The sequence below is a fragment of the Typopeltis vanoorti genome, chromosome 21 (genome assembly GCF_054136105.1).
Source record: "Typopeltis vanoorti isolate ZY-2024b chromosome 21, IOZ_Tvanoo_1.0, whole genome shotgun sequence".
In the NCBI taxonomy this organism is placed as follows: Eukaryota; Metazoa; Arthropoda; class Arachnida; order Uropygi; family Thelyphonidae; genus Typopeltis; species Typopeltis vanoorti.
Genome location: NC_143569.1, coordinates 30,008,120 through 30,034,241, shown reverse-complemented (window position 1 = coordinate 30,034,241; position 26,122 = coordinate 30,008,120). Strand labels below are relative to the sequence as shown.

General features: G+C 36.8%; 1 protein-coding gene across 1 annotated transcript in view; it reads right to left on the bottom strand.

The window, feature by feature from the left end:
* Window positions 1–26,122, bottom strand: part of LOC150094694 (protein quick-to-court-like) — a 128,365-nt gene that overhangs the window by 73,484 nt on the left and 28,759 nt on the right. The window contains exon 2 of the mRNA XM_090411109.1: window positions 3,513–4,090. Within this exon, the coding sequence (XP_090267235.1) occupies window positions 3,513–4,046 (534 nt within the window). The 5' untranslated portion in view covers window positions 4,047–4,090. The remainder of the gene's footprint in view (window positions 1–3,512; window positions 4,091–26,122) is intronic.

The following is a 26,122-nucleotide window of genomic DNA, read 5'->3' as shown; positions in this document are numbered from 1 at the left end:
GAAATGTGTGTGATGATTGATAGATACCTGAAATTCAGGGAACATATTGCAAAGGTGGTGAAGATAACTCAGAGGATTGCTGCAATACTGGAGATATATACATTCCATTGTATAAAGCCTTGATCTGACAACACCTGGACCATTATGTTCAAATTTGGTCCCTATGATTTGAAGGGGATAAATTAACTGTGGAAAGAGTGCAGAGGTAGATAAAGATAATATCCTATATTGTTTAACCTGTACAATGTTAGGCTGAGGGAATGTAGATTGCAAATTTTACTGGATAGAAGAGAAGTGATATGATTGAAACATTTAAACTATTGGGAGATAGTTACAGGATTGACACTAGGAAGTTCTTTTGTTTGGAACAGAGACGGAGCAAGGACAAGGGGCCATCCCTGGAAGTTGCAAAAGGAAGTCATGAGCAAGAGGGTAAGGAGTAGTTTCTTTGCATGGAGGGTGGCTGAACTCTAGTATGCAGTGGCTGATAGACTGGTGAGAGCATGAACAGTCAATGAGTTCCAAGAGTGGTATGATAAACATTTCTAGAGTGGGACTCCCACAATGAGTCTTGCAATTCCATGGAGGTCTTAAATAATAATAATAATATTTTCAGAGAGGACAGAGGGAACAGAAGGGGGGGGGGGGTGTTAATGACTACCCAAAAAGAGTAGAAGGACAGAAATGTAGATGGCAGTTCATTTAAGGCTATCTGGAGTGAGATATAGATCAACTGGATAAAATATACAGTTGACTGTTACTATACATTAAAGGGATGATATAAGGGGAAATATAGATAGCATGCACTGGTAAATTAGCAAAATGAGTGCAGGTCAAGTAATTATTATGGGAGACTTTAACTATAGAAATATAGATTGGAAGGAGGAATGGTCACAGCAAGGGACGGAAATTGAAGTTATACAGCTGCTAAGAGATAATTACCTGAGATAACATGTAATGGATGGGACTCAAGGTTCATGAGTGCTGAATATGGTCATAGTCACAGAACTTAGCAGTAACCAATGTAGCCACACTCCTTCCATTTCAGGAAAACAATCATATAGGAAGATTGCCAGATATGCAGAATTTTCTGCTAAGATGAGGTATATTCAGAATTACAAAGTAGGTGATTATGACAAACTGACAACTGAGCTTAGAGTAGTGCCATAGCATATGAACTTGGAGGGAAGAGATGTTATGAGTGCATGGTAGATGGTCTTGGGGTGTTTGAAGAAAGCATTGTTAGACTGGATACCTAGAGTCAGGAGAATAAATCAAGTAGGAGGTAGATGAATGAATAGCAATATTAAACAGGAGATGCAGAAAAAGTTGTGAAGGGAATATAAAGAAAAAGGTGATGAGCAAAGCCCAAGGCACAGGGCAAGAAGGGTGACCAATATGGTAAAGAAGGGAAAAGCTAACTATGAGATGAAGCTAACTCATGAGATGAAAAGAATTCCTAAAGAGTTATTTCACTATGTGGCAAATAAAAGGAATAATGACTATGGAAGGATGAGTAATAAGTGCTGACGGTAGGGAAAGTTTTCCCTAAAACTTCAAAACATGCAAAAATGGCCTGGTGAACACACAGATCTACATGCATAAAACTAACATTTAAGGGATACAGCAGAGGAATGATGTACTAGCTTCATTTATTTACTGTAACCCTTAATCATGATACTCTACCCAACATAAGGAATGGATGAGGTTGAAGAGATGCTAGTGAGCCAACAGAAGCAAGCCGAATAGTTGAATTACTGATAGATTATTTTGCAAAAGGTGTACCATCCAAATGGTGATACTGCATTCATAAGAGACATTTACTGATGGAGAATGAATTAGGGTTGATGAAATGAAAGTGCTTATGATATTGAAGGACCTGAATGCAAATGGATTAATTTAGTCCTCAGTTCTGGGAAGGTGCCAGCCAGAGGAGTAAAATGGGGGTAAAACAGTTGCACAGTGAGAAGCAGGCTCCAAGACAGATGTTGCAAATAATAGGCCAATCAGTATCTCGGGCATGGCAGTTAAGGTATTGAAGAAGTTAGTGTAAAAGACAATTCACACTGGGTAGATAGGAATATGATCATTTAAATGAAACATGCATGATAAGAAAATGTGGAAACATTCTACATTTTCTTATTTGATGGAGTTTGTGGTCATCTAACTTTTCATCTCTCAGATCTTCCCATCCCTCTTGAAATCTGCTATGCTACTCAGACTCTTGACATTTTCATAGCATCATCATCATAAATCACTTCTTAACATGTCTATGGTTTCACTTGTGTGCTTGTCTAATTTTGCAAAAAACTTAATGTTAATATGCTGTTCTAAATTCTGTTCACTCATTTTTCTACTGAAAGCAACAAACTCTACTATAGTTTTTCAATTACTGGCTTCATTGTTTTGATACAACTCAAGCCAACAACACAGACATGTCCAAAACATGAACGGTCACATGGTTCTGCCCAACTCAGCATATGCATGGAGTACAAAGTCAGTCCAGGAATTTAATTGTCACACCTCTGATATACACACACACACACACACACACATACATATAATGAGCCTTCATAGCTCAGTCAGTCAAAAATGCCCTGTGGTTGGAAAGATTTGAATTTGAATCCTTTCTGTCAGAACATTCCATTGCCATCCTGGTTGGCCGAGTGGTTAGCGTACCCGCTCTCCAGCCAAAAGGCTGCGGGTTCGAATCCCACTGTAGGCATGGATGTCTGTGAAAGCACTAGTGGTGGTAGTCAGCGGTAGATGGCGTTGGTGTTAGATGATGAAGGTTGGAGTAATGAGACGAAGAGTTGTAGAGTTGATGCCCTCCCTCAATGAGTCTTTGGACTCCCTGGAGGTGTGATATAATAATAATAATAATAATAATAATAATAATAATATTTCAAATTCCATTTGAAATGCTCTGACAGAAATATTTCATTGGAATTTTCCTCCTGGAAAGTCGTCCTTTTATCCTGAAACAGACAAGCTGGCTAGAAGAACACATGCAATGTACAACTATAACACACTATGTAGACAGGATCAACTGCCCTAGAAGAGCCTTAATCAGGTTTAAGAATTCAAGTCGCTTGTTCATGACAGGTCACTGGGCCTAACATTCAATGGGAAAGGGATATATATGCAACATATAATTTTATAATACAAAGAATTCCAACTGCAAAAAAGTGCTATGTTTTAAGAGTTCCATTTAAACACACTGATGATGATTTCCTTCAGGTTATCACGTGATGCAAAATAATTATCCAAAAGGTTGAAAAGAAAATTATCCAAATGTTAATAGTTGATTATTGCTAATTACAATATAAATTAAAAAATGTCTCAGGGTTAATGTTAACTCCTAGGTATATTTATTGTTTTGTAATCGTGTACAAACAAGGTGCACTATAAAGACTTTTCAATGTTTTAAACTAATAAGAATATTATCTCAAATTTTGATGATGAAAATTTACTATTGATTAAGCAAATTATGTTTTTAAAAAAAATCTTACTTTTGTTAACATAAAGCGCAACTGATCCATTTCACTTTTTAATCTATCAATTTCAGCATCCTTTCTTTCACAATTTTCAGCTGCTTGAGTTAGAGCTAATTTAAGTTGCCTGATTTGACGAGCCTTTCTCTGAGTTGGTGTCAAATATTGCACTGGGGTTGGAATGTGCTGCTGACAATGCAATACATATTTACGGTGCTGATTTCTGTCTGTGGATAATTCAATTCCCTGATGTGCAGCAACATCACAAGATATAAAACTTGCACAGCTTCCAAAACTTTTTACTGAACTTTTATCATCTGGTGTGGCAGGTTCAGAAGGTGTATGGCAATGAGACCTGATTTCATTTATGGGATATTTATTGTTGCCTTTCCAAGATCCACATGAAGTTCTGGGGTGGTATTTCTCGCTCATAATTTGTGAGGAACAGATACTGCCAGATGCAGGAGAAATGGTCTGCTCACCATTTAAACGCAATGAAGATGATCTCTGCAGTATAGGTATGTGGCTTTTTGAATGCTGGTGTGATGCCATCTTGTCTTGGAAAACAGGTTATAACCTGATGCAAAATAATTATCCTAAAAGAAAATGTTAAGAGATACTGATATTTTAAAGACAAAAACCTAATAAATGAATACATTCATAATAGGAATAAATAGGAATAAACTGCTAACAAAATTTTTAAAAAATTAAAATTAATAATAACATTTCAAGCAAAAGCATCTGAATATCTTCCTTTAATACTTTTATATTTCATGTACCTTATCAAATCTTAAGACTGATTATTATTATTATTATTTGACACCTCCAGGGAGTCCAAAGACTCATCGAGGGAGAGTGTGCCAACAGCATCGAACGATTGGTTCCCTTCCAACTACTAATGCTCAAACTTACTTAACTGAGCCATTAGTAGCAGAAGCTCTACCAATCAACCAACCATCCTAAGCACACCTTGAGTATATACAAATTATTATTACTGTACTTCCACAGATCAGAGTACTGATTACAGGATTCCAATGTAATTCCCGCACCTACCATAGTGGTAAATTTGTTCAATATCTCTGCACTCGTCACCTTTATGGGAGACTGGTTAGTGTCTTAAAACCAAAATAAGTAATAAGATGTTTTGTAGTTTTATGTCACTATAATAAAATACATATAAGCTGTCAATGTTCAACATTTACTACAGCATACAATCACCATAAAGAAAATTAAGGACAATGAAACAACCATCATGTTAGTGGAACAGCAGAAATGAAAACTCATCTTTTTGGACCTGATTTTTCAAAGCAGAATATTACAGGAGCAACTTGTGGGTTGTAGAGCTTGGTCTGACTTTCCCACAATTAATCATTTTCAGAAATTTCAGCTTCTGACACAAATTCGAATGTGTGTGCTTGGTAAGAGTTTAATTCCCCCCCCCCTTTATTCTAAATATCTCCTAATTTCTTTGAGAAAGATGAAGTGATAGTCACAAAGCGTTTGGATAGAAAATTATCTGTGTAATAATAGGTATCGTCAACAATCAATGGTGACAGGCATTCGTTTTGGGACACTGCTGCTGCTTAACTTTTATGTTAATAATACTGGGAGGGTTTGAATGGAGATATATACAGCAATTTACAGAAGAAGTAAAAGAAAATAAAAGTGAAGGGACAAGAAGAGAGATGTCATGGCTTCAAAGGAAAATTTGAATAGACTGAGTGGGAAAGTGTGTGAAGTTATCACTTCAACATCGAAAGGTATTAAAATTTGGACAGCAAAAATAGGATACAGTTGGTTGGATATCTTACAAGAAACTGAGGAGAATGAGTGACCTGTGATTGACAGGATGTAAAATTATTATTACTGTATTTTTTGATAGATAACGTGCACCCCCAACATTTTCATCGCTCCTTTTGATGCATAGACATGCACCAACTAGCAGTTGGTGCATGTGCATTATCTATTTCTACTTCATTACCTTTATCTACTTCCTTGAGTTAGGAAGTACAGACAGAGGAATTCTTTAAAAGCACGAGTTGCTCGTAGCAGTGGTCGACTATTCCATACATCCTGTTTGAAAATATTTCATAAAGTAAATCATTATTTGTTTATATTTTGTTATAAGATCTGAATTACCCACGGAAGACAGAAGTACTTCTCGGAGAAAATCCTACACAGCAGAATTCAAGCTTGAAATGGTAGAAGTAGCAAAGGAAAAAGGGAATCGTGCAGCTGATAGATTATTCAGTGTTGGAGAAAGTAGTGTTCATGAATGGCGAAAGGCTGAAACAGTCCTGAAATGTTTATATACGAGGAAACGTGCTATGAGACAATTCCAAAGATATTATTGTTACTGCTAATGATAAAGGTTGGATAAATTCCGAGGTTATGAAATTTTGGTTGGAGAATGTATGGCGAAAGAGAAAAAATGGTATTTTTCAAACCAAAATCTTTGTTTGTGTTGGATAAAGATATAGTTACGTGGATTGTAAAAAGTTGGGCTGCTGTAAGTGAAAACTGTGTTAGAAATGGTTTCATTAAAGCACAAAGGAATGCAGTGGTGTCCAGTGACAATGATTATGAAGCTGAAGAAATATCAAATGAAATTTTTAAACAACTGATTCTTTCAATACTGAGTCTGATGAAGAATTTTTTGGATTTGAATAGTGTACGATAAATAATAAGTACTACTTCTACCTTAGTTTTGTTATTACATTTGATTTACCTCTCATACCTTTCTAATGTATATCGCAATGTTCATTTTTAACGAATTTAGACTTTTTTGTATAGATAACGAGCGCGTTACCTATTGAAAAATACAGTATCATATTGGTATCTTAACAGAGTCAGAACATTCATCACAGGAGATCAACACTAAGTGTTATAAACACAATACCTATCATACCTCTCCTTAAGTTTGTTCACTGTCAGGGCACATACAACTACTTCTGGCAAACCATTCCAACTTATTCACCACTCTCCAAGCAAATAATCTAGTCCACACTCAACACTCACTCAATTAACCACTCTTACCCAACTTCTAGAGGTTCCTCAAGTTCTTTCTCTTTCATCTATTGAAAATTTTCTTTTGTGTCAATTTCATAGGGTTCTATGAGATTGACACAGAACATATGAGCTGGTTTTGCCAACTAGCTAAACTTTGCAACCCACATACCTCCAGTCTCCTCATTTATCCTCACAGGGAGCATTTCACAGGCCTACCACCAGTTCAATTGTCTTTGGATCTTCTCCACCACCTGATCTCCAAAAAACCCTAGTAAACAAATCTGTGCACATTAGTCAAGATGCATAGGGCCTCCCTATCTTAATTTTTTTTTTTTACATCCAAGTAATCTGCTGAGCTATTTTGCCAACTTTTTCAATATGCCCTCTGAACTTCGACTTTCCACCATTACCCTGAAATCTCTAGTTTAATCAATTTCTGCAATCCAGTACCATCAAAGATATGCCTTCGCATATCTTTGCCTTCGTGATTAATGCCTCCGTAGTGCAATTGGAAGAACGACGGTACATTGCGCCCTTCGATTGGAATAGGCAGAAGCCCAATTCTCATCGTAATGGGAGGAATCTTTATGTGGACTTTTTTTTTTAATCGAATGTGAGTTAGCCAATCTCATACGGAGGTAGCAGGGTTTTTTTCTCCCAGAAACTCTGGTTTTTCATCCCGCATGACAAATTGGCTCTTCAGAATACACACAATTTACAGACAAAAAATACTATTTGTGGTGGGCGGTAGATGGCATTGATGGAGATGACTGGTAGTAGAGGTTCGGTGTAGTGGTGGAGACAGTTGTATAGTGAGTGTCCTCCCATGATGAGTCTTCAGACTCCTTGGAGGTATCACAAATAATAATAATACACAGTATGTAATTTTTTCAACCTGAAGTGCATATTACATTTTGCAACATTAAATCGAGAGTAAAAAAAATCGCAAATAAAAAATATAATAGCATCTAAAAAAATGCCATCACATCCAGATGCAAGCAAGCATGTGCTATGTACTAAAACAATACACTATTAGAAAATGACATAGTACAGAAGTAATTGCAAAATATGATTTAAAAAAAAAGTAATTTATATATAGATCAGATATACATAATCATATTAAATTCAGAGTTACTATATAGTGATCTGCTATTTCAAGCCATTTTAGGATTAATTTCCAGATTTTGGGTATATGAAGTCCATCATTAAAATTGAAATTTATGCAAAGATTGGAAAGATAATCAGAGTGGATTAAAAGAAAGTCTGAATTTATCTATGATTTTTGACCACTGCTGTGATTACAGTTCAGAGACATGGGGGTATCTGATTTCTGGAAGATGCTGTGGATTGTAGTGTTCTTGATGACTACACTTTTGAGGGATGGCTTGCAGAGAGAATGATAACAGAGGTTTGTGTGAACTCCAAAAATGACTGCACGACAGTGGGCTCTTGTACGTAACCATATACTTAGGTTATTTTAAAAGACAGAATGAAATCAATAACCACTATATCCCACTTTTGCCAATTACTATCTTTAATGCACTTAAAATTTATTTTTGTCTTTAACCTTCTATGTGGATCTGTTATTACATGTATGGTATCTCTATGGCCCATAGAGATACCCATATATGTTATTACATATATGGGTATCTCTATGGCGACCACAGATTCATCGCATGAAGTCCACACTAACCATTATTCACATGATGCATATCTTATCATTGATTTTATTTACTGACAAAACACTCACGACCGTCTCTAGCAAATAATTTCAATCATCATTGGAGGAACTAGTACTAACTCTATAAAACCACTTTACTTATGTTTCTATTATATTCTCTCTTTTCTACATATCAACTAAATTTCATATACCACAAATTTTCAGTCCATGCTCAAAAGGGAACACACCACATACTAGTCACCATTTTAGTCACTAACACACCTCCATACCTTAGAAATCCAGGCAAGCAAATCTGTGCAATAAGTTTAAATGTAATTAAATCAAAGCTTATGAAAAGGGAAAATAACTTCCTTATCCCTGTTTGTCAATGTGTTTCTTAATATCCAAGTGACTCTTTAAAAATATTTCTTCACTTTTTTCAATATATCCTGTGAACTTCACTCTGTCCACTATTATTATTTTCCTGGAATCTCCTAGCCTCAATTTCTTTCAGTCCAGTTTCATCTATTTATCCCAAAGTGCATAACTGTACACTCTGCAATATTAAGCTGGGAATCATTATCCTCTGCCCACAACATGTCTGTTTAAATTGTCTTACAGATTTTTACATCATGTTTGTTAACTATTGCTGTAACAAGTTTTTGTATCATCATCAAATCACAGGATATTTCTCCTAAAAGCATTCTTATATTGTTAATGAATAAATCAAATAGCAACAGACAAAGTAGAGAGACCCTTGAAACACACTGCTTACTGCCTGTCCTCCACAGGATTCTACTCCTCTATTGCAGCAGCCCTGCAAGAGGATTTGAATAAGCTAGATAGATGGGTAATTGAATGGGGATGTCGGTTTAATGCAGCAAAATGTAAGGTCTTGAGGTTCGGGAAACATCGATGGGATGCTGCATACTCTATGGGAGGAGTTATACTGGAGGAAGTAGAGTAGACAAGAGATCGGGGGTCGATGATTGATAGAAACCTGAAATTTAGGGGACATATTACAAAGGTGGTGAAGTTAACACAGAGGATTGCTGTAGTAATAATAAGGATGCTGACCTGCAGAGATAAAACAGTTATCATTGTTGTATAAGACCCTGATCAGACCACACTTGGACTATTGTTCTCAGATTTTGTCCCCAGGATTTGAAAGGGATAAATTAACTGTGGAAAAGGTACAAAGGCAGATAACAAAGATTGTTTCAGGACTGTACAATGATAGTTATGAGGATCGGCTGAGGGAATGGGGACTGCAGAGTTTGGTGGATAGATGGAGGAGAGGTGATATGATTGAGACTTTTAAACTGTTGAGAGGTGGTTACAGGGTCCCAGTTCTTTCGCTTGGTTGAACAGCAGGAAGGAGTGATGACAAGAGTCCATCGCTGGAAGTTACGAAAGGAAACTATGAGCAAGAGGGTGAGGAGTGGTTTCTTTGCATGGAGGGTGATTGAACCATGGAATGCATTGCCTGATGGAGTGATGAGAGCGATAACAGTCAATGAGTTCAAGGAGTGGTATGATAGACTTTGTGTTTCTTTGGGGGGGGGGACCTCCCCTCGATGAGTCTTGATAGACTTTGTGTTTCTTAGGAAGGACCTCCCACGATGAGTCTTTTGACTCCATGGAGGCCTGAATAATAATAATAATATACTACTCTGTCTGTCTGTCCATCAGTCACATTCACTTCCATTCCCATTTGCTCCAAATTATTACTACTACTACTATTCAGGATCTCTAAAGTATCAAAAGACTCATCATGGAAGTCCCATTTTAGGCAACAGTAAGTCTATTCTAACATACCACTCCTTAAATTCATTCCACAGTCCAACCACCTTCCATGCAAAAAAACTACTTCTCACCCTCTTTGCTCACCTCTTCCAAGGATGGACCCTGTTGTAACCAAAGTTTAAATATCTAAATTGTATTATCTCTTCATCTTCTATCTACCCACCTCTGCAGTTATGTGCCCTTAGTCTATCATCATAATAAAAATGATAAAGATTGTACAGTGTTTATCTCTTTCAACATTTTGACCTCTTGTTTTTTTACCAATGTTTTTATGTATCTATTGTTACTAAATTAAACTATTGATTTACAATTTTTGTGGGTGTTTTTTTCACATCTCATGTCTGGCACTTTCATATTTTGAGGAGTAGAGCAGATGTTGTGGCCTAACAAGAAGACATGAACAGATTGAATTAATTGGTAAGGGAATGGGGATTCCAGTTCAATGTTGAAAAATGTAATGTTTTAAAATTTGGAAAACAAAGATGAGGATGTAGAATTTATTCCTGGTGGATATATTGTTGGAGGTCAAAGAAATTAGAGATCTTGGGACGATGGTGGATAAGGATCTAAAATTTAGAGGACATATTGCAAAATTATGAGGACAACAACAAATTCCAGTAACTATGCAAGGACATTGACTGGGAGATGTGAGGAGATTCTTGTCTTATTGTATAAGGTCTTGATTAGACCACATATGGACTACTCTGCACAGATTTGGTCACCTAGTTTTCAAAAGGATGAAGAGATGTTGGAAAGGATCCAGAGGCAATTGACTAAGGTAGTTTTTGATCTGTGACATGTTGAATATGAAGAAAGGTTGAGACGATGCAGTTTGCAGGGTCTAGTGGATAGGAAGAAGAGGGGTGATATGATAGACATACAAGTTGGTAAGGAGCTGTTATAGGACTGATATTGAAGAGGTTTTTCATAAAATGGTGGGAGAACAAGAGGTAATCCCTGGAGAGTTATGAATGATTGAAATGCATTGTCTGAGAGTATGGTATCTAGAGAGAATTTGAATGTGTTTAATGCAAGGTATGTTGAGCTGTGTGTGTGTGTGTGTCTGTGTGTGTGTGTGACAAAAGGAACTTCTCAGATGAGTCTGACTCCATGGGGTCTAAGAATAATAATAATAATATCATTATGCTATGTTTTCGTTAGTTCCTAGCATATATACAATTTCCAGATACAGATAGTGCACAAATGCTATCTAGAAAATAACATACTCGTAGCATAGATTACTTAGTCAATTAGAGTTTTTTTTGTAATTTACTTTATTGTTCCTTTATACTGATAGTATTAAATCAAACAGTGCAACATATTTATGAATGAATATAAGCAATTATTAAATTAATTTCAGTTCTCACTATGGTCACATGTAACTCATTCCACTATGACCTAACCACAGGTACCATTATTTCTTCATATATAGAGACAGCTTTGTTAAAGATAATAATGTCACTGATCCCAGAAAATGTCCATGTAATCTGAATAAAATATTGAATTTAATTAAAGCATTAATCATACCATTCTGTCGTCAATTAAATCAACAGAATGTCTAATACTACACATTTCACAATGCATCTCACAAAAATTATCCAGTCAGTTATTCTGTTTATTGCATACTCATTTTAACTAAAATACTATTACATAATAAATTTATTATGTCAATTATTACAAATATTAATTGTAAATTGACTAGTCCAAGTAAAAATTCAGCACAGCAAAATTTTACTTGGACAAATGACCTTCAAGCAAATTCCAGCTTCAAACAACTTGAAATGGAATCAGGCTTTCTGGTCCTTCACCATGTACATTTTCTGCCTTCCATGCATCCACTTCTCATGTATTCAGATGGTGCGTGTTTTCCCTCAACTTAGTATTTGGTAAGGTAGTAATGCTACTTTACTAATGAAACATAGGAGAAGACAGTTTCCAGTTGTCTTCCTTGTCCAAGCTTGCCCTTGTTCACAGGGAAAACGTTTGTCTGTTCTGAGGGATGAAAAACCCAAGTTTCTGGAAGAACCGCCTCCCTCACCTCCGTATATGAGACTGGGCTAACTCATTATTGATTGAAAAGCTCTGATAAAAGTTCTGTGTGTCATAGATGAAATTAAAAAAAAAAAAAAAACAGGTCTTTCCAACCAAAGCTGTCAAAACCAATTGCACTACTGAGGTTCTATTCAAATGGTGCTAATGTAACATCTCCTAAAGATAATCTCCTAGAATCATCCTTCTCTTTCACTTCTTGCATGGATGAAGAAGTCAATTCATCTCCCATTATAATAAGAACACATCACTTCCAACTGATCTCAAAACTTGTGCTCAAGAAGTAACACTAATCTTAAATTATCTTCATGATTTTTCATACTCATTTACCTCACACATGGAAGTAAGACCATTATATACATAGTCCATTCCAGAAAAGGAGTTAAAAGCTCTCAAAGTGCTTTTAACTCATTTTAACCCATTACTCATGCCACACTCCTATTGAAAATTTTGGAAAAGGTCATCAAATCAATCAACCTCTTCACTATCTGGAGGTCCATTAATTAATTGTTGACCAGGTTTTCATGGTGACAAGGATATGTTGGAAAAGGTCAGAAAAGATTCACAAAGGTTTTCAGTGGTCTTTGGAATGTGGAGTACGAAGATAGATTAAGAGAATGTAAGTTGCAAAGGATATGATTGAGACATATAAGCTAGTCAGGAGTTGTTATCAGGTTGATATGGGAGAGATTTTTCATAGAATAAGAGATGGGGAGGGGGGTACAACAAGAGGCCATCACTGAAAACTGCATAAGGAGGGTGTGTGAGCAGAGGAGTGAGGACCAGGTTCTTTACATGGAGAGTGATTGGTGAGTGGATTGCATTGCCTGAGTGTGTTGTGGGCACACTGAATCAGTTTGCACGATGCTCATCCATGGTTGGATGAGCATTGTGTACAATAGTATGTACTTCCCACGATGAGTCTCCAACTCCATGGAGGTCAGATATCAATAATAATAATTAACATTAGATTCTACCACTCTTGATCCACAGCAGATCTTAGCTAATGACACCCATAGAATGTTTTGGAGAAATCTATGTAGTTGCTCACAATTTGCATTGCTTTTGATCAGGTCTCGCACAGAGGCCTAATTATCAAACTATTCTCATATTTCATGCCTTCCACATTTTGCAACTGGCAGAGGCATAGCTGGAAGGTGTGTGTGTGGGGGGGGGGGCCTTTGAACTTTTTGAATTTTTGCAGTTAATTCTAAAATAAAGTCTTGAGAACTCATTTCCAAATATTGTAATACTACTGTGAATTTTCCTCGCAATTGTTGTAAGTGTTGCTAGTTGTGAGAGAAGATTTTCTAAATAAAATTGATTAAGAATTACCTACATTACTATGAAATAGGCTTCGCCAATGTCATTGACGATTTTGCTAACAAAAAAGCAAAAATATACATAATGTTTTAATTTATTTCCCTATACATATTTTTGACTTTTTGTAGAATTTTTAGTGTGTATTGAGAAGGGCGGCAAACTTGGACCGCCCTGGGCAGCAAAAGCTCTAGCTACACCACTGGCGACGGTCACCATTTTCCTTTCTGGTCCTTTGATATGTGTCATGGTTGCATGCCATCTTCTCTTCAGATTTCTCCATTAGTGCCAGAGTATACTAGAATTTCATATTTTCATCCATACTCTTCCTTCTATATGCAAATGACTTGATAGTAACTATCCCTTTTTCTTAATTTGAAAAGCACTGCAGAGTTCAAGCATTCCAACTTCAAGATCATCTGTATCCCATAGTCTTAGCCAGTTAGTTTCTTGCAATCCAGTGGAAAAAATGTCCTTGTCGGCTTCAAATGCTACTAAAACACTGTTTCATCTTATTTCTTGCAAGAAAGATTGGTTTGCTGTCATTCTGTTATCTGTCACCTAGGATCTCTTTGGGGGGGGCGGGGGGGTTCAGAGTCAGAACATATCTCAAAATTTCCATTTTATTTAATTGTAAAATGGCACCAGTATATATTTCAAACATTCTTAAAAAATCAATGTTTGTTAATGAGTCTTGGAATATGGATATTATTTTATGACTCTTTACAGACTTCAAAATTTCAAGATTGTCTGAAGGATATTCAGTGCAGTTGGGGTAGGGAAGGGACTATTATACCTTAAATGAAGAGTGCTCTATATCAGTGGTCTCGAAACTTTTTTGATTGTTCAAAAACAATCAAATTATTATCATAATATCAAGTTATTATGGGGGATTTTAATTATGGTGATATCAATTGGAAGGAGGAAATATCTCGTAGCAAAAAGGAAATGGAGTTCATACATCTTCTACGAGATAATTACTTGAAACAGCACGTAACTGAAGGGACACGTGGTGTGAGAGTGTTGGACCTGGTTATTGGTTCAGAGGATATATGCATAAGAAAGGTGTCCTCGTTACCTCCAGTTGGTGAAAGCGATCATGTGGTATTGACTTGGGAGGTTGCAAAATCTGTGGATTTTTCTATTAAGAAGGGGTATATACGGAACTACAGGTTAGGCAATTATAACAAGCTTCGGAGTGAGCTTGCAGCCATCCCATGGCAAAACATATTGCAAGGGAAAGATGTTAGCAGTGCTTGGGATAAAATCAGCGGGTATCTGAGGAAAGCAATATCAGATTGTGTCCCTATGGTCAGGAGGTCAAACAAGGCAGGCATTAGATGGATGAGCAGTAGTATCAAGCTTGAACTGCAAAAAAAGAAAATGTTATGGAGAATTTACAAGGAGAAGGGCGATCAGGACACCCATGAGCAGTACAAGGCTCAAGCTAGGAAGGTTACCAGCATAGTAAGAAAAGCTAAATCAGATTATGAGAAGACCTTAGCCAAAGAGATCAAGGGTAATCCCAAAGAGTTCTTCCGCTATGTGGCAAGTAAGAGGAAGAATGACTTCGGAAGGATAACCTTAGTGGGTGCTGATGGTATTGAGGTGACAAAATCAGATGTAATAGTCGAGTTACTGAGTGATCACTTCTCAAAAGTCTATCACCCAAGTGAGGATATCTCTATACCTATAGCAATACCTAATGTGAGAATTGAAGCTAAAGAATCAGAGGTATTAAATATATTGCAAAACTTAAATGCAAACACTGCGGTAGGCTTAGATGGAATATCAGCTCGGGTGTTGCGTGAATGTGCAAATGAATTGTCAACCCCTCTTACCTGGATATTTAATTTAAGTTTGAACTCTGGTATGGTCCCTAGGGAGTGGAAGTTAGGCAAAGTGGTTCCTTTGCATAAGGGTGGCTCTAAAACTGCGGTATTGAATTACAGACCAATCACCATCTCAGGAGTAGTGGTAAAAGTATTGGAAAAGTTGGTTAAAGACAAAATTCAAGAATGGGTGGATCAGGATATGATACTCTATAGAGGCCAACATGGTTTTGTTAAAGGTAGATCCTGCCTTAGCAATCTATTAACTATTCATAATAGAATAACATCCAAGTTGGACAAAGGAACTGGCTACACAGTGGTACTTCTGGATTTTGCTAAGGCTTTTGACAGGATACCCCATAGAACACTGTTACGCAAATTGGAGCAGATGGGAATGGATATTAAATTCGTGATATGGATAGGAGAATGGCTCAGGGAGAGATACCATAAGGTGGTGTATGGAGGAGCCGAGTCCAGAATGAGGCAGGTGACCAGTGGTATACCTCAGGGCTCTGTGCTTGGGCCAATGTTGTTTAATTTGTATATAAATGATATAGGAAACGGCTTAAAGGGAGATATTCAGTTGTTTGCTGATGATGCAAAGTTGTGTAGTGCAATAAAAAATCAAGCTGATGTTGAAAGTTTGCAGGAGGATTTAAATAAGCTGGTAAAATGGGCAAAAGAAAATGGATGTCAGTTCAATGTGGAAAAGTGTAAAGTCATGCATTTTGGGATTAAAAGATTACCAGCTGTGTACTACATCGATGGAAAGGTACTCCAAGAGATTGATGAGGCTAGGGACTTAGGGGTATTGGTAGATAGGGAGATGAAGTTCAGAGGACACATTGCTAAGGTGTCCAAGATTGCACATAGGATTACTTGGTTGTTGAGGAACACACTGACATCCAGAGATAAAGAGGTTATTATTCCCCTTTATAAAGCATTGATACTTCCACATTTGGATTACTGTGCTCAGGTCTGGTCACCTGGATTCCTTGGAGATCAGGAGGCTGTGGAGAGGGTTCAGAGAAGAGTGACCAAATTGGTGAGTGATATAAAAAATACTCCCTACATTGATAGATTGAGAGCTTGTGGATTGCAGAGATTGGTTGATAGGCGAAGAAGAGGTGATATGATAGAAACATTCAAATTACTAAAAGGTTTTTATAGGATTGATGCAGGGGAAAATGTTTCAGCAGTGTGATAGTGATGGAAGAACAAGAGGTCATCTCTGGAAAGGTGTCAGAACAAGGTTTTTTGCCTGGAGGGTGGTGAATGAGTGGAATTCATTGCCTGACTTAGTTGTGAGCTCTTCGTCTGTAAATGAATTCAAGAAGAGATATGACAGATATTGTTTTGCTAGTTTGGGTCTCCCGCGATGAGTCTACTGACTCCATGGAGATACCCGTAATAATAATAATTGCGTACCCCCAACACAGAAAAAATAAATGGCTTGTACCCAATTGACTGAGCAAAAATCTATTGTAATAATTATTATAAAGAGTAAATATGCCTTGTATCATCATATAATAATTAAAAATGCTAGATATTTTTACACATTATTTTTATTATTAACAGCTTACAAACATATTTATTACAATATTTAATGTGAACAATGGCCTTGCATTTCTTTCATAATTTCTTGAAATTCTGGTTTGATGGCTTCTGATACTGCTATATGTTGTTTCTTTAAATTATCTGCAATGATTTCTATACGTCTACCAATAGTATCTGCTGATAAGGGAATACATTTTAGTTTATCTGCATATTCTTTTCCATGGATTACTTCTACCATTTTTATGGTGGTTGGGAGTGTACAAGTGTTTCCCCAATGGTGTGTAGCTTTTGGTCTTTTGCAATTAAGAATGCAACCTCAAGAGATGCTTCCAAATATTTATCATTAATTTTAGTGAATTTTTTTAAGTTGTTGGATTGAGAATTACATGTCTTCAACCATTGTTCAAAGAATTGTAAAGATTTGTGTTCATGTTCCGGATGTTTAGTTTTTAAGTGTCTTACTAATAATGATGGTTTCATACTTCCATTACTTCCATTACATTCTCATGACACAATATGCATGTAGGACGAGATTCGTTGTTGACTATCGTCGATGTAAATCCCCATTTCAAGTAGTCTTCTTGATAATTTCGAACTTTCTTGGGCAAGGTTTTGTTAAGTTTCAGATTAATGTTTTTATCACTTAATTTGACTAATAACTAACTTGTTTGAATAGAAGAATCAATCCTATCTTTTCCCTGTTGTTCATCTGATGTACAAGTACTATCATAATCATCTTCAATTCACAGTTTCTTTGGAGGAAATTTTTTTAACCATTTATCCATTTTGTGAGGGTTAATTTGTAAAATTTAAATATAATTCATTTACTATTGACAATATCAAACACTTTTAAAAAATGTAAGCAATTTTGATAATATTAATTCACTATTTCTAGTGTAAACGTAAAAGTAGGCACAAAAAAGGCATTGGAATTGCACAGAAACAATATATACTAAAAAATCGTTAAACTTACTACTAATAGTCAAATAATTAATACAACTGTGGTGTCATCTGTAGATAGCAGGATAACTAAGCAACTTTCCTTCTCAAGTTGGGCTTGTCAACACTAAGATGCTCTACAAACAATGGCAATGATAAGAAGTAAGAGATTTACTCCCTGGTTTTAAAAAACATGACAGCTTTGCCACGGACGATTATGTGTGCAAAGTCACCCAATGTGCGAGTAGCGCATATTGGGCGACTTTGTTAGTTTTAAGTTTACAGGATCTTTATAAAGTCTTTGTCTATATTAGATAGATGTTTAATTGATGAAAGTAATATACTTTATCTTTAATTAATTACTTAATTTTTTTCCTATCAATATTAAACTTTTTTTGACGTACCCCCATGTATCTACTCACGTACTCTATGGGGTACGCGTACCACGCTTTGGAGACCACTGCTCTATATAATATGGTTGTAACTGAGGTTATTATTATTATTACCCCAAAACCTCATGGAGTCAAAGACTCCTTTCATCACACACATCTCATCATACTGAGCCTTAAACACACTCAAACTCCTTGCAGACACCACACTCTCAGGCAAGGCATTCCAATCATTCACAACTCTGCACGAAAAGAAAACTGCCTCTCACTCCCCTACTCACACTCTCTTTATACAGTTTCCAGGGATGACCACTGGTTCTCCCCTGATCTCCCACTATTCTCTGTAGAACTTCTCCACCAGTGATCTTATAACAACCCCTTACCAACTTGTAGGTCTCTATCATATCTCTCCTCTTCCTCCTCTCCACCAGACTCTGCAAATTACATCTCAATCTTTCCTCATACTCAACATTCCAGAGGTCAGAAACTACCTTATGCTGCATGTTAAGTTAATGAAAAAAACATTGGTAAAATAGCAGCAAATGCCAATTGGTACTGTTTTGGCATTTGTTTTTGTTGTTGAATAATGAAGCCCAACATTAAGAAATATTTAGTTCAAAGATAATGAGTGAAATGTATCTTCAACCAACTCCTTAAAACAAGGCTCCCCCCCCCCCGTTTCAATCATAGATAATATTGTTTGCAATTGCAAATTCATCAGATTGCTCTAATTTTATACAGCTCTTTTCTGTCTCCTGCATTTAACCAATGCTGAACAGCTCTCCCCCCTCCCAATAACAAATAACTGTAATCATGCAAATTATGATAACAGTCATCCAAACAGTTCTTGGTTAAAAGAGAGAGAGAAGTTTTGTGATGGGCTTGCACAAAATCCTTTGTTTCTTTAGCATTAACATTAATCCTAGTATTTCAGTTATACCTCTGATATAAAAGTATGTTTCAAAGTCTGTTATCTTCTCTTCTCTAGTAATGTGACAGGCATCTTTCCTGGGAGCTGATGACTATCTGTACAGTCTTGAGAGGATAGCTGCTACCTATTGAAAGAATACTGTGTGCAGTTTAATTTCTATTTTAACAGTTGGTGGTGACTGGAATATATGTTAACCTTGGCTCAAGTTGAATGCCAACTTATTTCTGGGCAGTGTAGTGATGATAAAATTTTTCTTCCTTTCAAATGCCTGAATGGCTTTTCACAAGATGAAAAATTTCACCAGCAAGTTCTCTTAATCACCCAAGTATTTAGAAATGGAAATGTTGCTTTTTCTATTTCTATGGTGAAGTTATACAGTTATTCTGAATCTTTAAGCAGTTAAAGAATGAGCCCAACGTATATCACGTGAGAACATAGAAGACTTCATTAATATATTATATTAAAATTTCATAACATTTTTCATTAAAATTAAAACAATGCTTCATTTGATCCCCCCCCCCCAATAAGTATTGTTTGATTCACTTTTTTTAAGAATACTATTACAGGTTAACAGTAAAAAGAATTTCCTGGTTCACAATAACACCAAATTTGTGTAGTAACAATGGTCATATACAGCAGTGCTATATATCACATTGTACTCAAAAAAGAAAAGTGTCATTGAAACTGAATATGCAAATCTTAGAAAAGAAAAAAAAAAGTTCCTTACTACTATTTAGACATAGCATAGCCTGACCACATATTTCACAGTAGTTTCACTAAGCCAGTTTGTCCAGTTTTTTTTTCCTCCTAGGCTAGTGCATGACTAAGCCAACAAGGAAGGATAACCTATATTCCTATAATTTCATGGATGGCTGCATTATAAACACGGTTCTGTGCAGCATCCACAGATATGACCTATATCTTAAAAAGGTAACTACATTACAAAGACAAGCTTTTCATTTCTTTAAGTGAATTTCAATCATGTTCTAATGTCAAAAATGGAAATTAATTGCAATAAACTAATAAAAAAAAACTTACTGTTCTGTTACCAAATGATATGAACAGTCATACCATTTTTCCCCCTTTTATACAACTACATTTAGCTATTATTTAACTAAGTGTACTATGACTTGAATGTACTGTAGAAAATTATTCACTCTTTGGGTTTATCACTACTTCTTCCTTCATTGTTTCTATTATGTCACTGAACTCTGTAAAGGATACTGCATTTCTTAAAATTAATGTTTCTTGGCTAGTAAATAAAAGCTCCTCAACATTTGCTATCTAGGGATTTATATTTCATAAAAAATATAAAGATGCTAATATACAAGTAGGATAGCACATCTTACAGAATTATTAAGTTGTATAGATAAGGTAGAGTTCAAAAGCTTCATAAAAGGAAGAAATACACATTGTTACTTTTATTACTTTAATTTTTTAATTTTAGGAAAATTAAAGAAACAATAGAAAACAATAGTAATATGAAGGTCCTAAGATGAACATTATCAGTTGGAACTAAGGAAATAGCTGCTGTAAGAGGAAAATATGGTGAACTTATAAGAAATAGAGATGCAATAATCAAAAGAATTCAGGAATTTTATACTGAACTCTGAATATGAAGACAAGGGCCGAGCCATCCAAGAATCAACTATGGATAACTCAAGTGAGGAAGAATACGATGCCCCTGAGATCTTACAAGGTGAAGCGAAAATGGCACTGCGGGATATGAAGAATGGAAAGGCTCCAGGAGAAGATGGAATTATGGTAGACTTCTTAAAACTGAGGAAGCCCTGTCATCAGACAGCTCACTAAACTCTTTAATAAATGCCTAAAACAGAGAAAAATTCCAAAAAATTGGAACAATTCACTTCTAATATTAATTTTTAAAAAGGGCAATAAGGAAGAAATTAAAAACTACAGACTTATAAAAGCCTACTCCCACCATATATAAAGTTTTCACAAAAATTATAAATAACAGAATAAAATCTAAACTTGAGGGAATGCAATCCTATGAACAAGCTGGATTTAGGAAGAATTACAATACTTTGGACTAGACCATATTCACACATTAAGACAGCTCATTGAAAAATCAATTGAATACAATAAACCTTTATGTCTGGCCTGTATAGATCACAAAAAAGCATTTGATTCAGTTAAAACTTTCTGTTAATACAGTTAAGTTTCCAGTACAAAAAGGCATCTGTAATATGATATTATATCTCCCAAACTATTTACAGCTGCATTAGAAGTCTTTAGAAGCCTTAATTGAGAAACAAAAGGAATAAACAGAAATGGAGAAAGGCTATATAGCCTGAAATTTGCAGATGATATTGTCCTAATAGCAGATAACCTTGAAGATCTCCAAGAAAAACTAAATCAGCTAAATGAAGCTTCCAGAGTAAGTGGATTAAAAATAAATAGAGAAAAAACAAAAATAATGATGAATAAATACAAAAACCAAAGAACTGTCAAAGTTGAAAACCATGAAATAGAACAAGTTACCTCATATGTATATTTGGGCCAATTGTTATCCTTTGAGGATTGCCAAAGCAAAATGATTGAACAAAGAATTCACCTTGGATGGATGGCTTATGGGAAAATGAGAGACATATTCAAAAGTGACATCCCTATGAGTCTAAAAATTATTATTATTATTCAGGCCTCCATGGAGTCAAAAGACTCATCGTGGGAGGTCCTTCCTAAGAAACACAAAGTCTATCAAGACTCATTGAGGGGGAGGTCTTCCCCCCCCTAAGAAACACAAAGTCTATCATACCACTCCTTAAACTCATTGACTGTTCTCCCTCTCACTACTCCGTCAGGCAATGCATTCCATGGTTCAACCACCCTCCCTGCAAAGAAACCACTCCGCACCCTTTGCTCACAGTTTCCTTTCGTAACTTCCAGGGATGGCCTCTTGTCATCACTCCTTCCTGCTGTTCAACCAAGCGAAAGACTGTCAGTTCCCTAGCACATTCTCTCAAAACTCATGGTGAAATACCATCTGGTCTCACAGCTTTACTGACATCCATAGTACTCAGCATTTGAAACACTCTCCCCTCCTGCACCTCTAAACCTCGAACCTGCCCTATCCCTCTAGCATTAAAACTGACTCCTCCAGGATGAAATACTCCAATAAAGTGTTCATTGAACAATTCCACTATGTCCTCTGCATCAGTCACTCTATTCCCGTTTTTATTCCACAATATCATTCTTCCACAGTCATTTCTCCTCCTACTGGCGACACATCTAAAAAATTCCCTAGGATTTTCTTTGGATCTTAGGGCCAATCTCCTCTCAAATTCCAGTTTCGTCTTCCTTACCACACTAGTCACTCTTCTGGCCTGTGTCTTATACTTTTCATACATCTTCTCTTCACCTGTCTCCTTGTATCTCTTCCATAGCCTCTTTTTCGGATGCAATTCCTGTTTAATATTGTTTGTCATCCACTTTACTCCAAATTGTGTCCTCTTGTTCACTCATGGTATACAACTTACCATTGCTGCTAACAAATATTCTTTCATAATTTTCCATGCACCAATGATATCCTGGCCTTCCAATTCCTCCCTCCATGAAACTTCCCCAAGTTGACATCTTAGACTATTATAATCACCTGCCTTATAATTCCACATACGTTCCAGTCTCTTTGATACTCCTGCATGTCTATTCATTTCCCAAGTCAAAACCATATGGTCACTCTCTACAACTGGTGGGAGAGATGTCATCTCAGTTATTATCAACTCTTCTGATGGTATAACCAAATCCAAAACTCTTGAACTTCTTGTTCCCTCTATTACATGTTGCCTAAGACATTTGTCCCTCAAGAATTCTAGAAATTCCATTCCCTTATTGCTACATGCATCTTCCTCTCCCCAATTTATACTACTGTTGCTAAAATCTCCCATAACAATCATTCTTCTTGCACTTTGCCAAACTAAACATTTCCTGGTCCCCACCCTCTGTGCTCCTGGGTCTGTAGCAACACTCCACTAAATATCCTGTCTTGCCCACCTCTACCTCACACCATATGCTTTCAAAATCATTAGTGTCACTGCCTTCCCAAGTCTCCACTCTTAGAGGACATAGGTCATCACCTATCATAAGCAGTACTCCACCACCACGCTTTCCCTTCCTATCCTGCCAAAAAATGCTGTACCCAGCGACTTCTATTCCTGTTATTATATCCTCTTCTTTCAACCACGTCTCAATGATCCCAATAATTTTTGGCCAGGCTGATGCTATCTGCGCCACCAATTCCTCTCCCTTATTCCAGATACTCCTGGCATTAGTATAAAGCATATAATGCCGTTGTTTCTATACCCAGCACTATCCCCTCTAGACTCCACTGGGCTCAGTGTTACCTGATGTCGTTCCCCCTTCTCCCAAGTACCCATTCCCACAGGAGGCCACCCCTCCTACCATCCTCCCTGAGACACACAAGAAAAGCTTTCAAACAGTGCATACTTCCTGTCCTAACATATGGGGGGGGGGAAACATGGACTTTAACAGAAGCCCTAAACAAAATGCTGAGAACAGGGAGAGAAGTATGCTAAAAATAACATTAAGAGATAGGAAGACAAATACCTGGATAAGATCTCAAACAGGTGTCATGGATATTGTAAAATACATTAAACAGGCTAAGTGGAGATGGGCTGGCCAATTGCCAGATGCAATAATGGGAGATAGACTAGAAAAACAACAGAGTGGAGACAAATGGATGGAACAAGACAAAGAGGGAGACTGAGAAGAAGGTGGACGGATAAATTGGAACAAGTTGCAGGAGTGACATGGATGGGAAAGGCAGAAAACCAAGTGGTCTGGCAAACCATGAGGGAGACCTTCATTTAGCAGTGGACAGAACCAAATGGTTGAAGAAGAAGACTATTATTACCATTTGAGACCACCATGGGAATCAAGGCCTCATTAAAGAAGGCCACACATCACCCACATTAGCTGTCATACTTTCGCATAAGCTTATTCACACTAGATTCACTCACCACTTAAAAGGCTTACTGTTCCAATCACTTACTCACTGCCTTGTGAGAGAAAAATCTAACTCTTATCCCTTTCATACTAAAGCACAAACTTAACTTTCATGGGTAACCATCCTCCATGTTCTCTCACCACTGTCCATATTATTATTAGATCTCCAGGGAGCCAAGGACTCATCAAGGGAGGCCATATAATCACCTATATCAGCTATCACATCTTCTTTTAAACTCATTCAGACTAGATGCACTCACTACTTTAACAGTCACAGATCTGTGGAGAAATATCTAACTCTCACCTCTTTCTTAACCACACACAAATTTAGCTTCCACAGATGTCTTCTCTCCACTTTCCATACGATGAACAATTTTAATAATCAATATTCTATAATGCAATCTCAAAAGTTTATAGACCTCTTTATCATATCCCCAATAAATTCTCTTTCATTCTTACAAGTTCTCTGCTGTCCACTTAATGTTTGGATAATTTAAGTTGCACAAAATGATTACTTGCTTAATACCTATCCTGGTAATTTGGCACTCCATGTCATAGTCCCCAGGAACTGAACCACCAGGCCTGAAGCAACACTCCACCATATATTTCACCCTGTTAGCCTCAAACTCACTGCTACATGGGGCATTATTATTATTACTTTCATGTATTTCTATCCTAACTAGACCCAAAGCATCAGATATTAGTAACATTCACCCCCGCCCTCCTATCCTGTCTGTTCTGTCCTTCCTAAAAATACTGTATCCTTTACACTAGATCTCAGTTAAAACATTTGTCTCTGACAGCCAGATTTCACTGATGTCGACAATCTTAGGACACAATTTATTAACCAAATTAGAAAGAAACAAACTTAACCCCTTTGGTATAAGTTTGTTTCTTTCTAATTTGGTTTTAATTTTTAAATTTTTTTTGTTTCTTTCTTACTGGCATTTGTTCATAGACAAAGTTAACATCTAGCTTTTCTTATTACTTATATAGAAGCGCCTCCATAGCACAATTGGAAGAACAATGGTACATTGCGCCCTTCAATTGGAATAGGCCTAGGTTAGATTCTCGTTGCGATGGGAGGAATCTTTATCGGGACGATTTCAATCCAAGGTGAGTTAGCTGATCTCATACGGAGGTAGCAGGGTTTTTTCTCCCGGAAACTCAGGTTTTTCATCCCACATACAGACAAATAGGTCCTTCAATTTACAGACAAAAAATACTAGTTGTGGTGGTGGTAGGGGTGGGCGGATGTTGGAGATGATTCATAGTAGAGTCCGGTGTAGTGGTTGAAACAGTTGTAGGTGGAATACATCATGGGAGGTATTCCTGATACCTCCCACGATGAGTCTTCGGACTCCTTGGAGGTATCAGGAATAATAATATCTACAGTCTGCTTGACCCAGTTGGGCAATTTTCTATTTTCCCTCCCACGATATACTCAAAAAGTCCAAACCCGAAGCATACATTTCTACCTTTTTACTAGATACATAACCATCTCGATGACATTATTATCACGCTTGATAACCATAGCTGAATTTACAGAAATGCATTCTTACCATTCCTGCCATGATGATTTAGTCTGACTCTCTGCATTAGGTCTCACCCCAATAAGTAATTTCTTCAGGCTCCTGACGCCAAATCCATTCAAATGAATGTCTTCCCTCTTGTAAAAGTTTTCTGCCATCAAACTCACTCCACACATCCAAAAATTCCCACACCAATTTCTTCTACACAGCCTAAGTGATGAATCACTTACTTTCACTGCTCTCCTTCTTAACTTGGAAGTCATATCTTAGTAATAAAGCAACAAGTTTCACTTTCTCTTGTCTTTCTCTCTCTTCTTCCAACAGTCATTTGTTGTGTCCAGGAAGAGCCTTGGTTGGCTCTTCCTGGCCACAGGTTATTGGCATTAGTGAAACATGGCTGATGGAAGATGATATAGTTAGTCGGATAGAATGTGTGTAGGTTATAATGTGTTTAGGAGGGACAGAGAGAATAAAATTGGGGAGGAGTGTTATTGATGATAGCTGATGAACTGCAGCCAAGGAGTTGTATTGCCGGATAGTGAAAAGAGCTCATTTGAGGCTATTTGGTGTGAGATTGAGACTGGCAGAACAAAATATACAGTTGGGTGCTGCTATAGACCA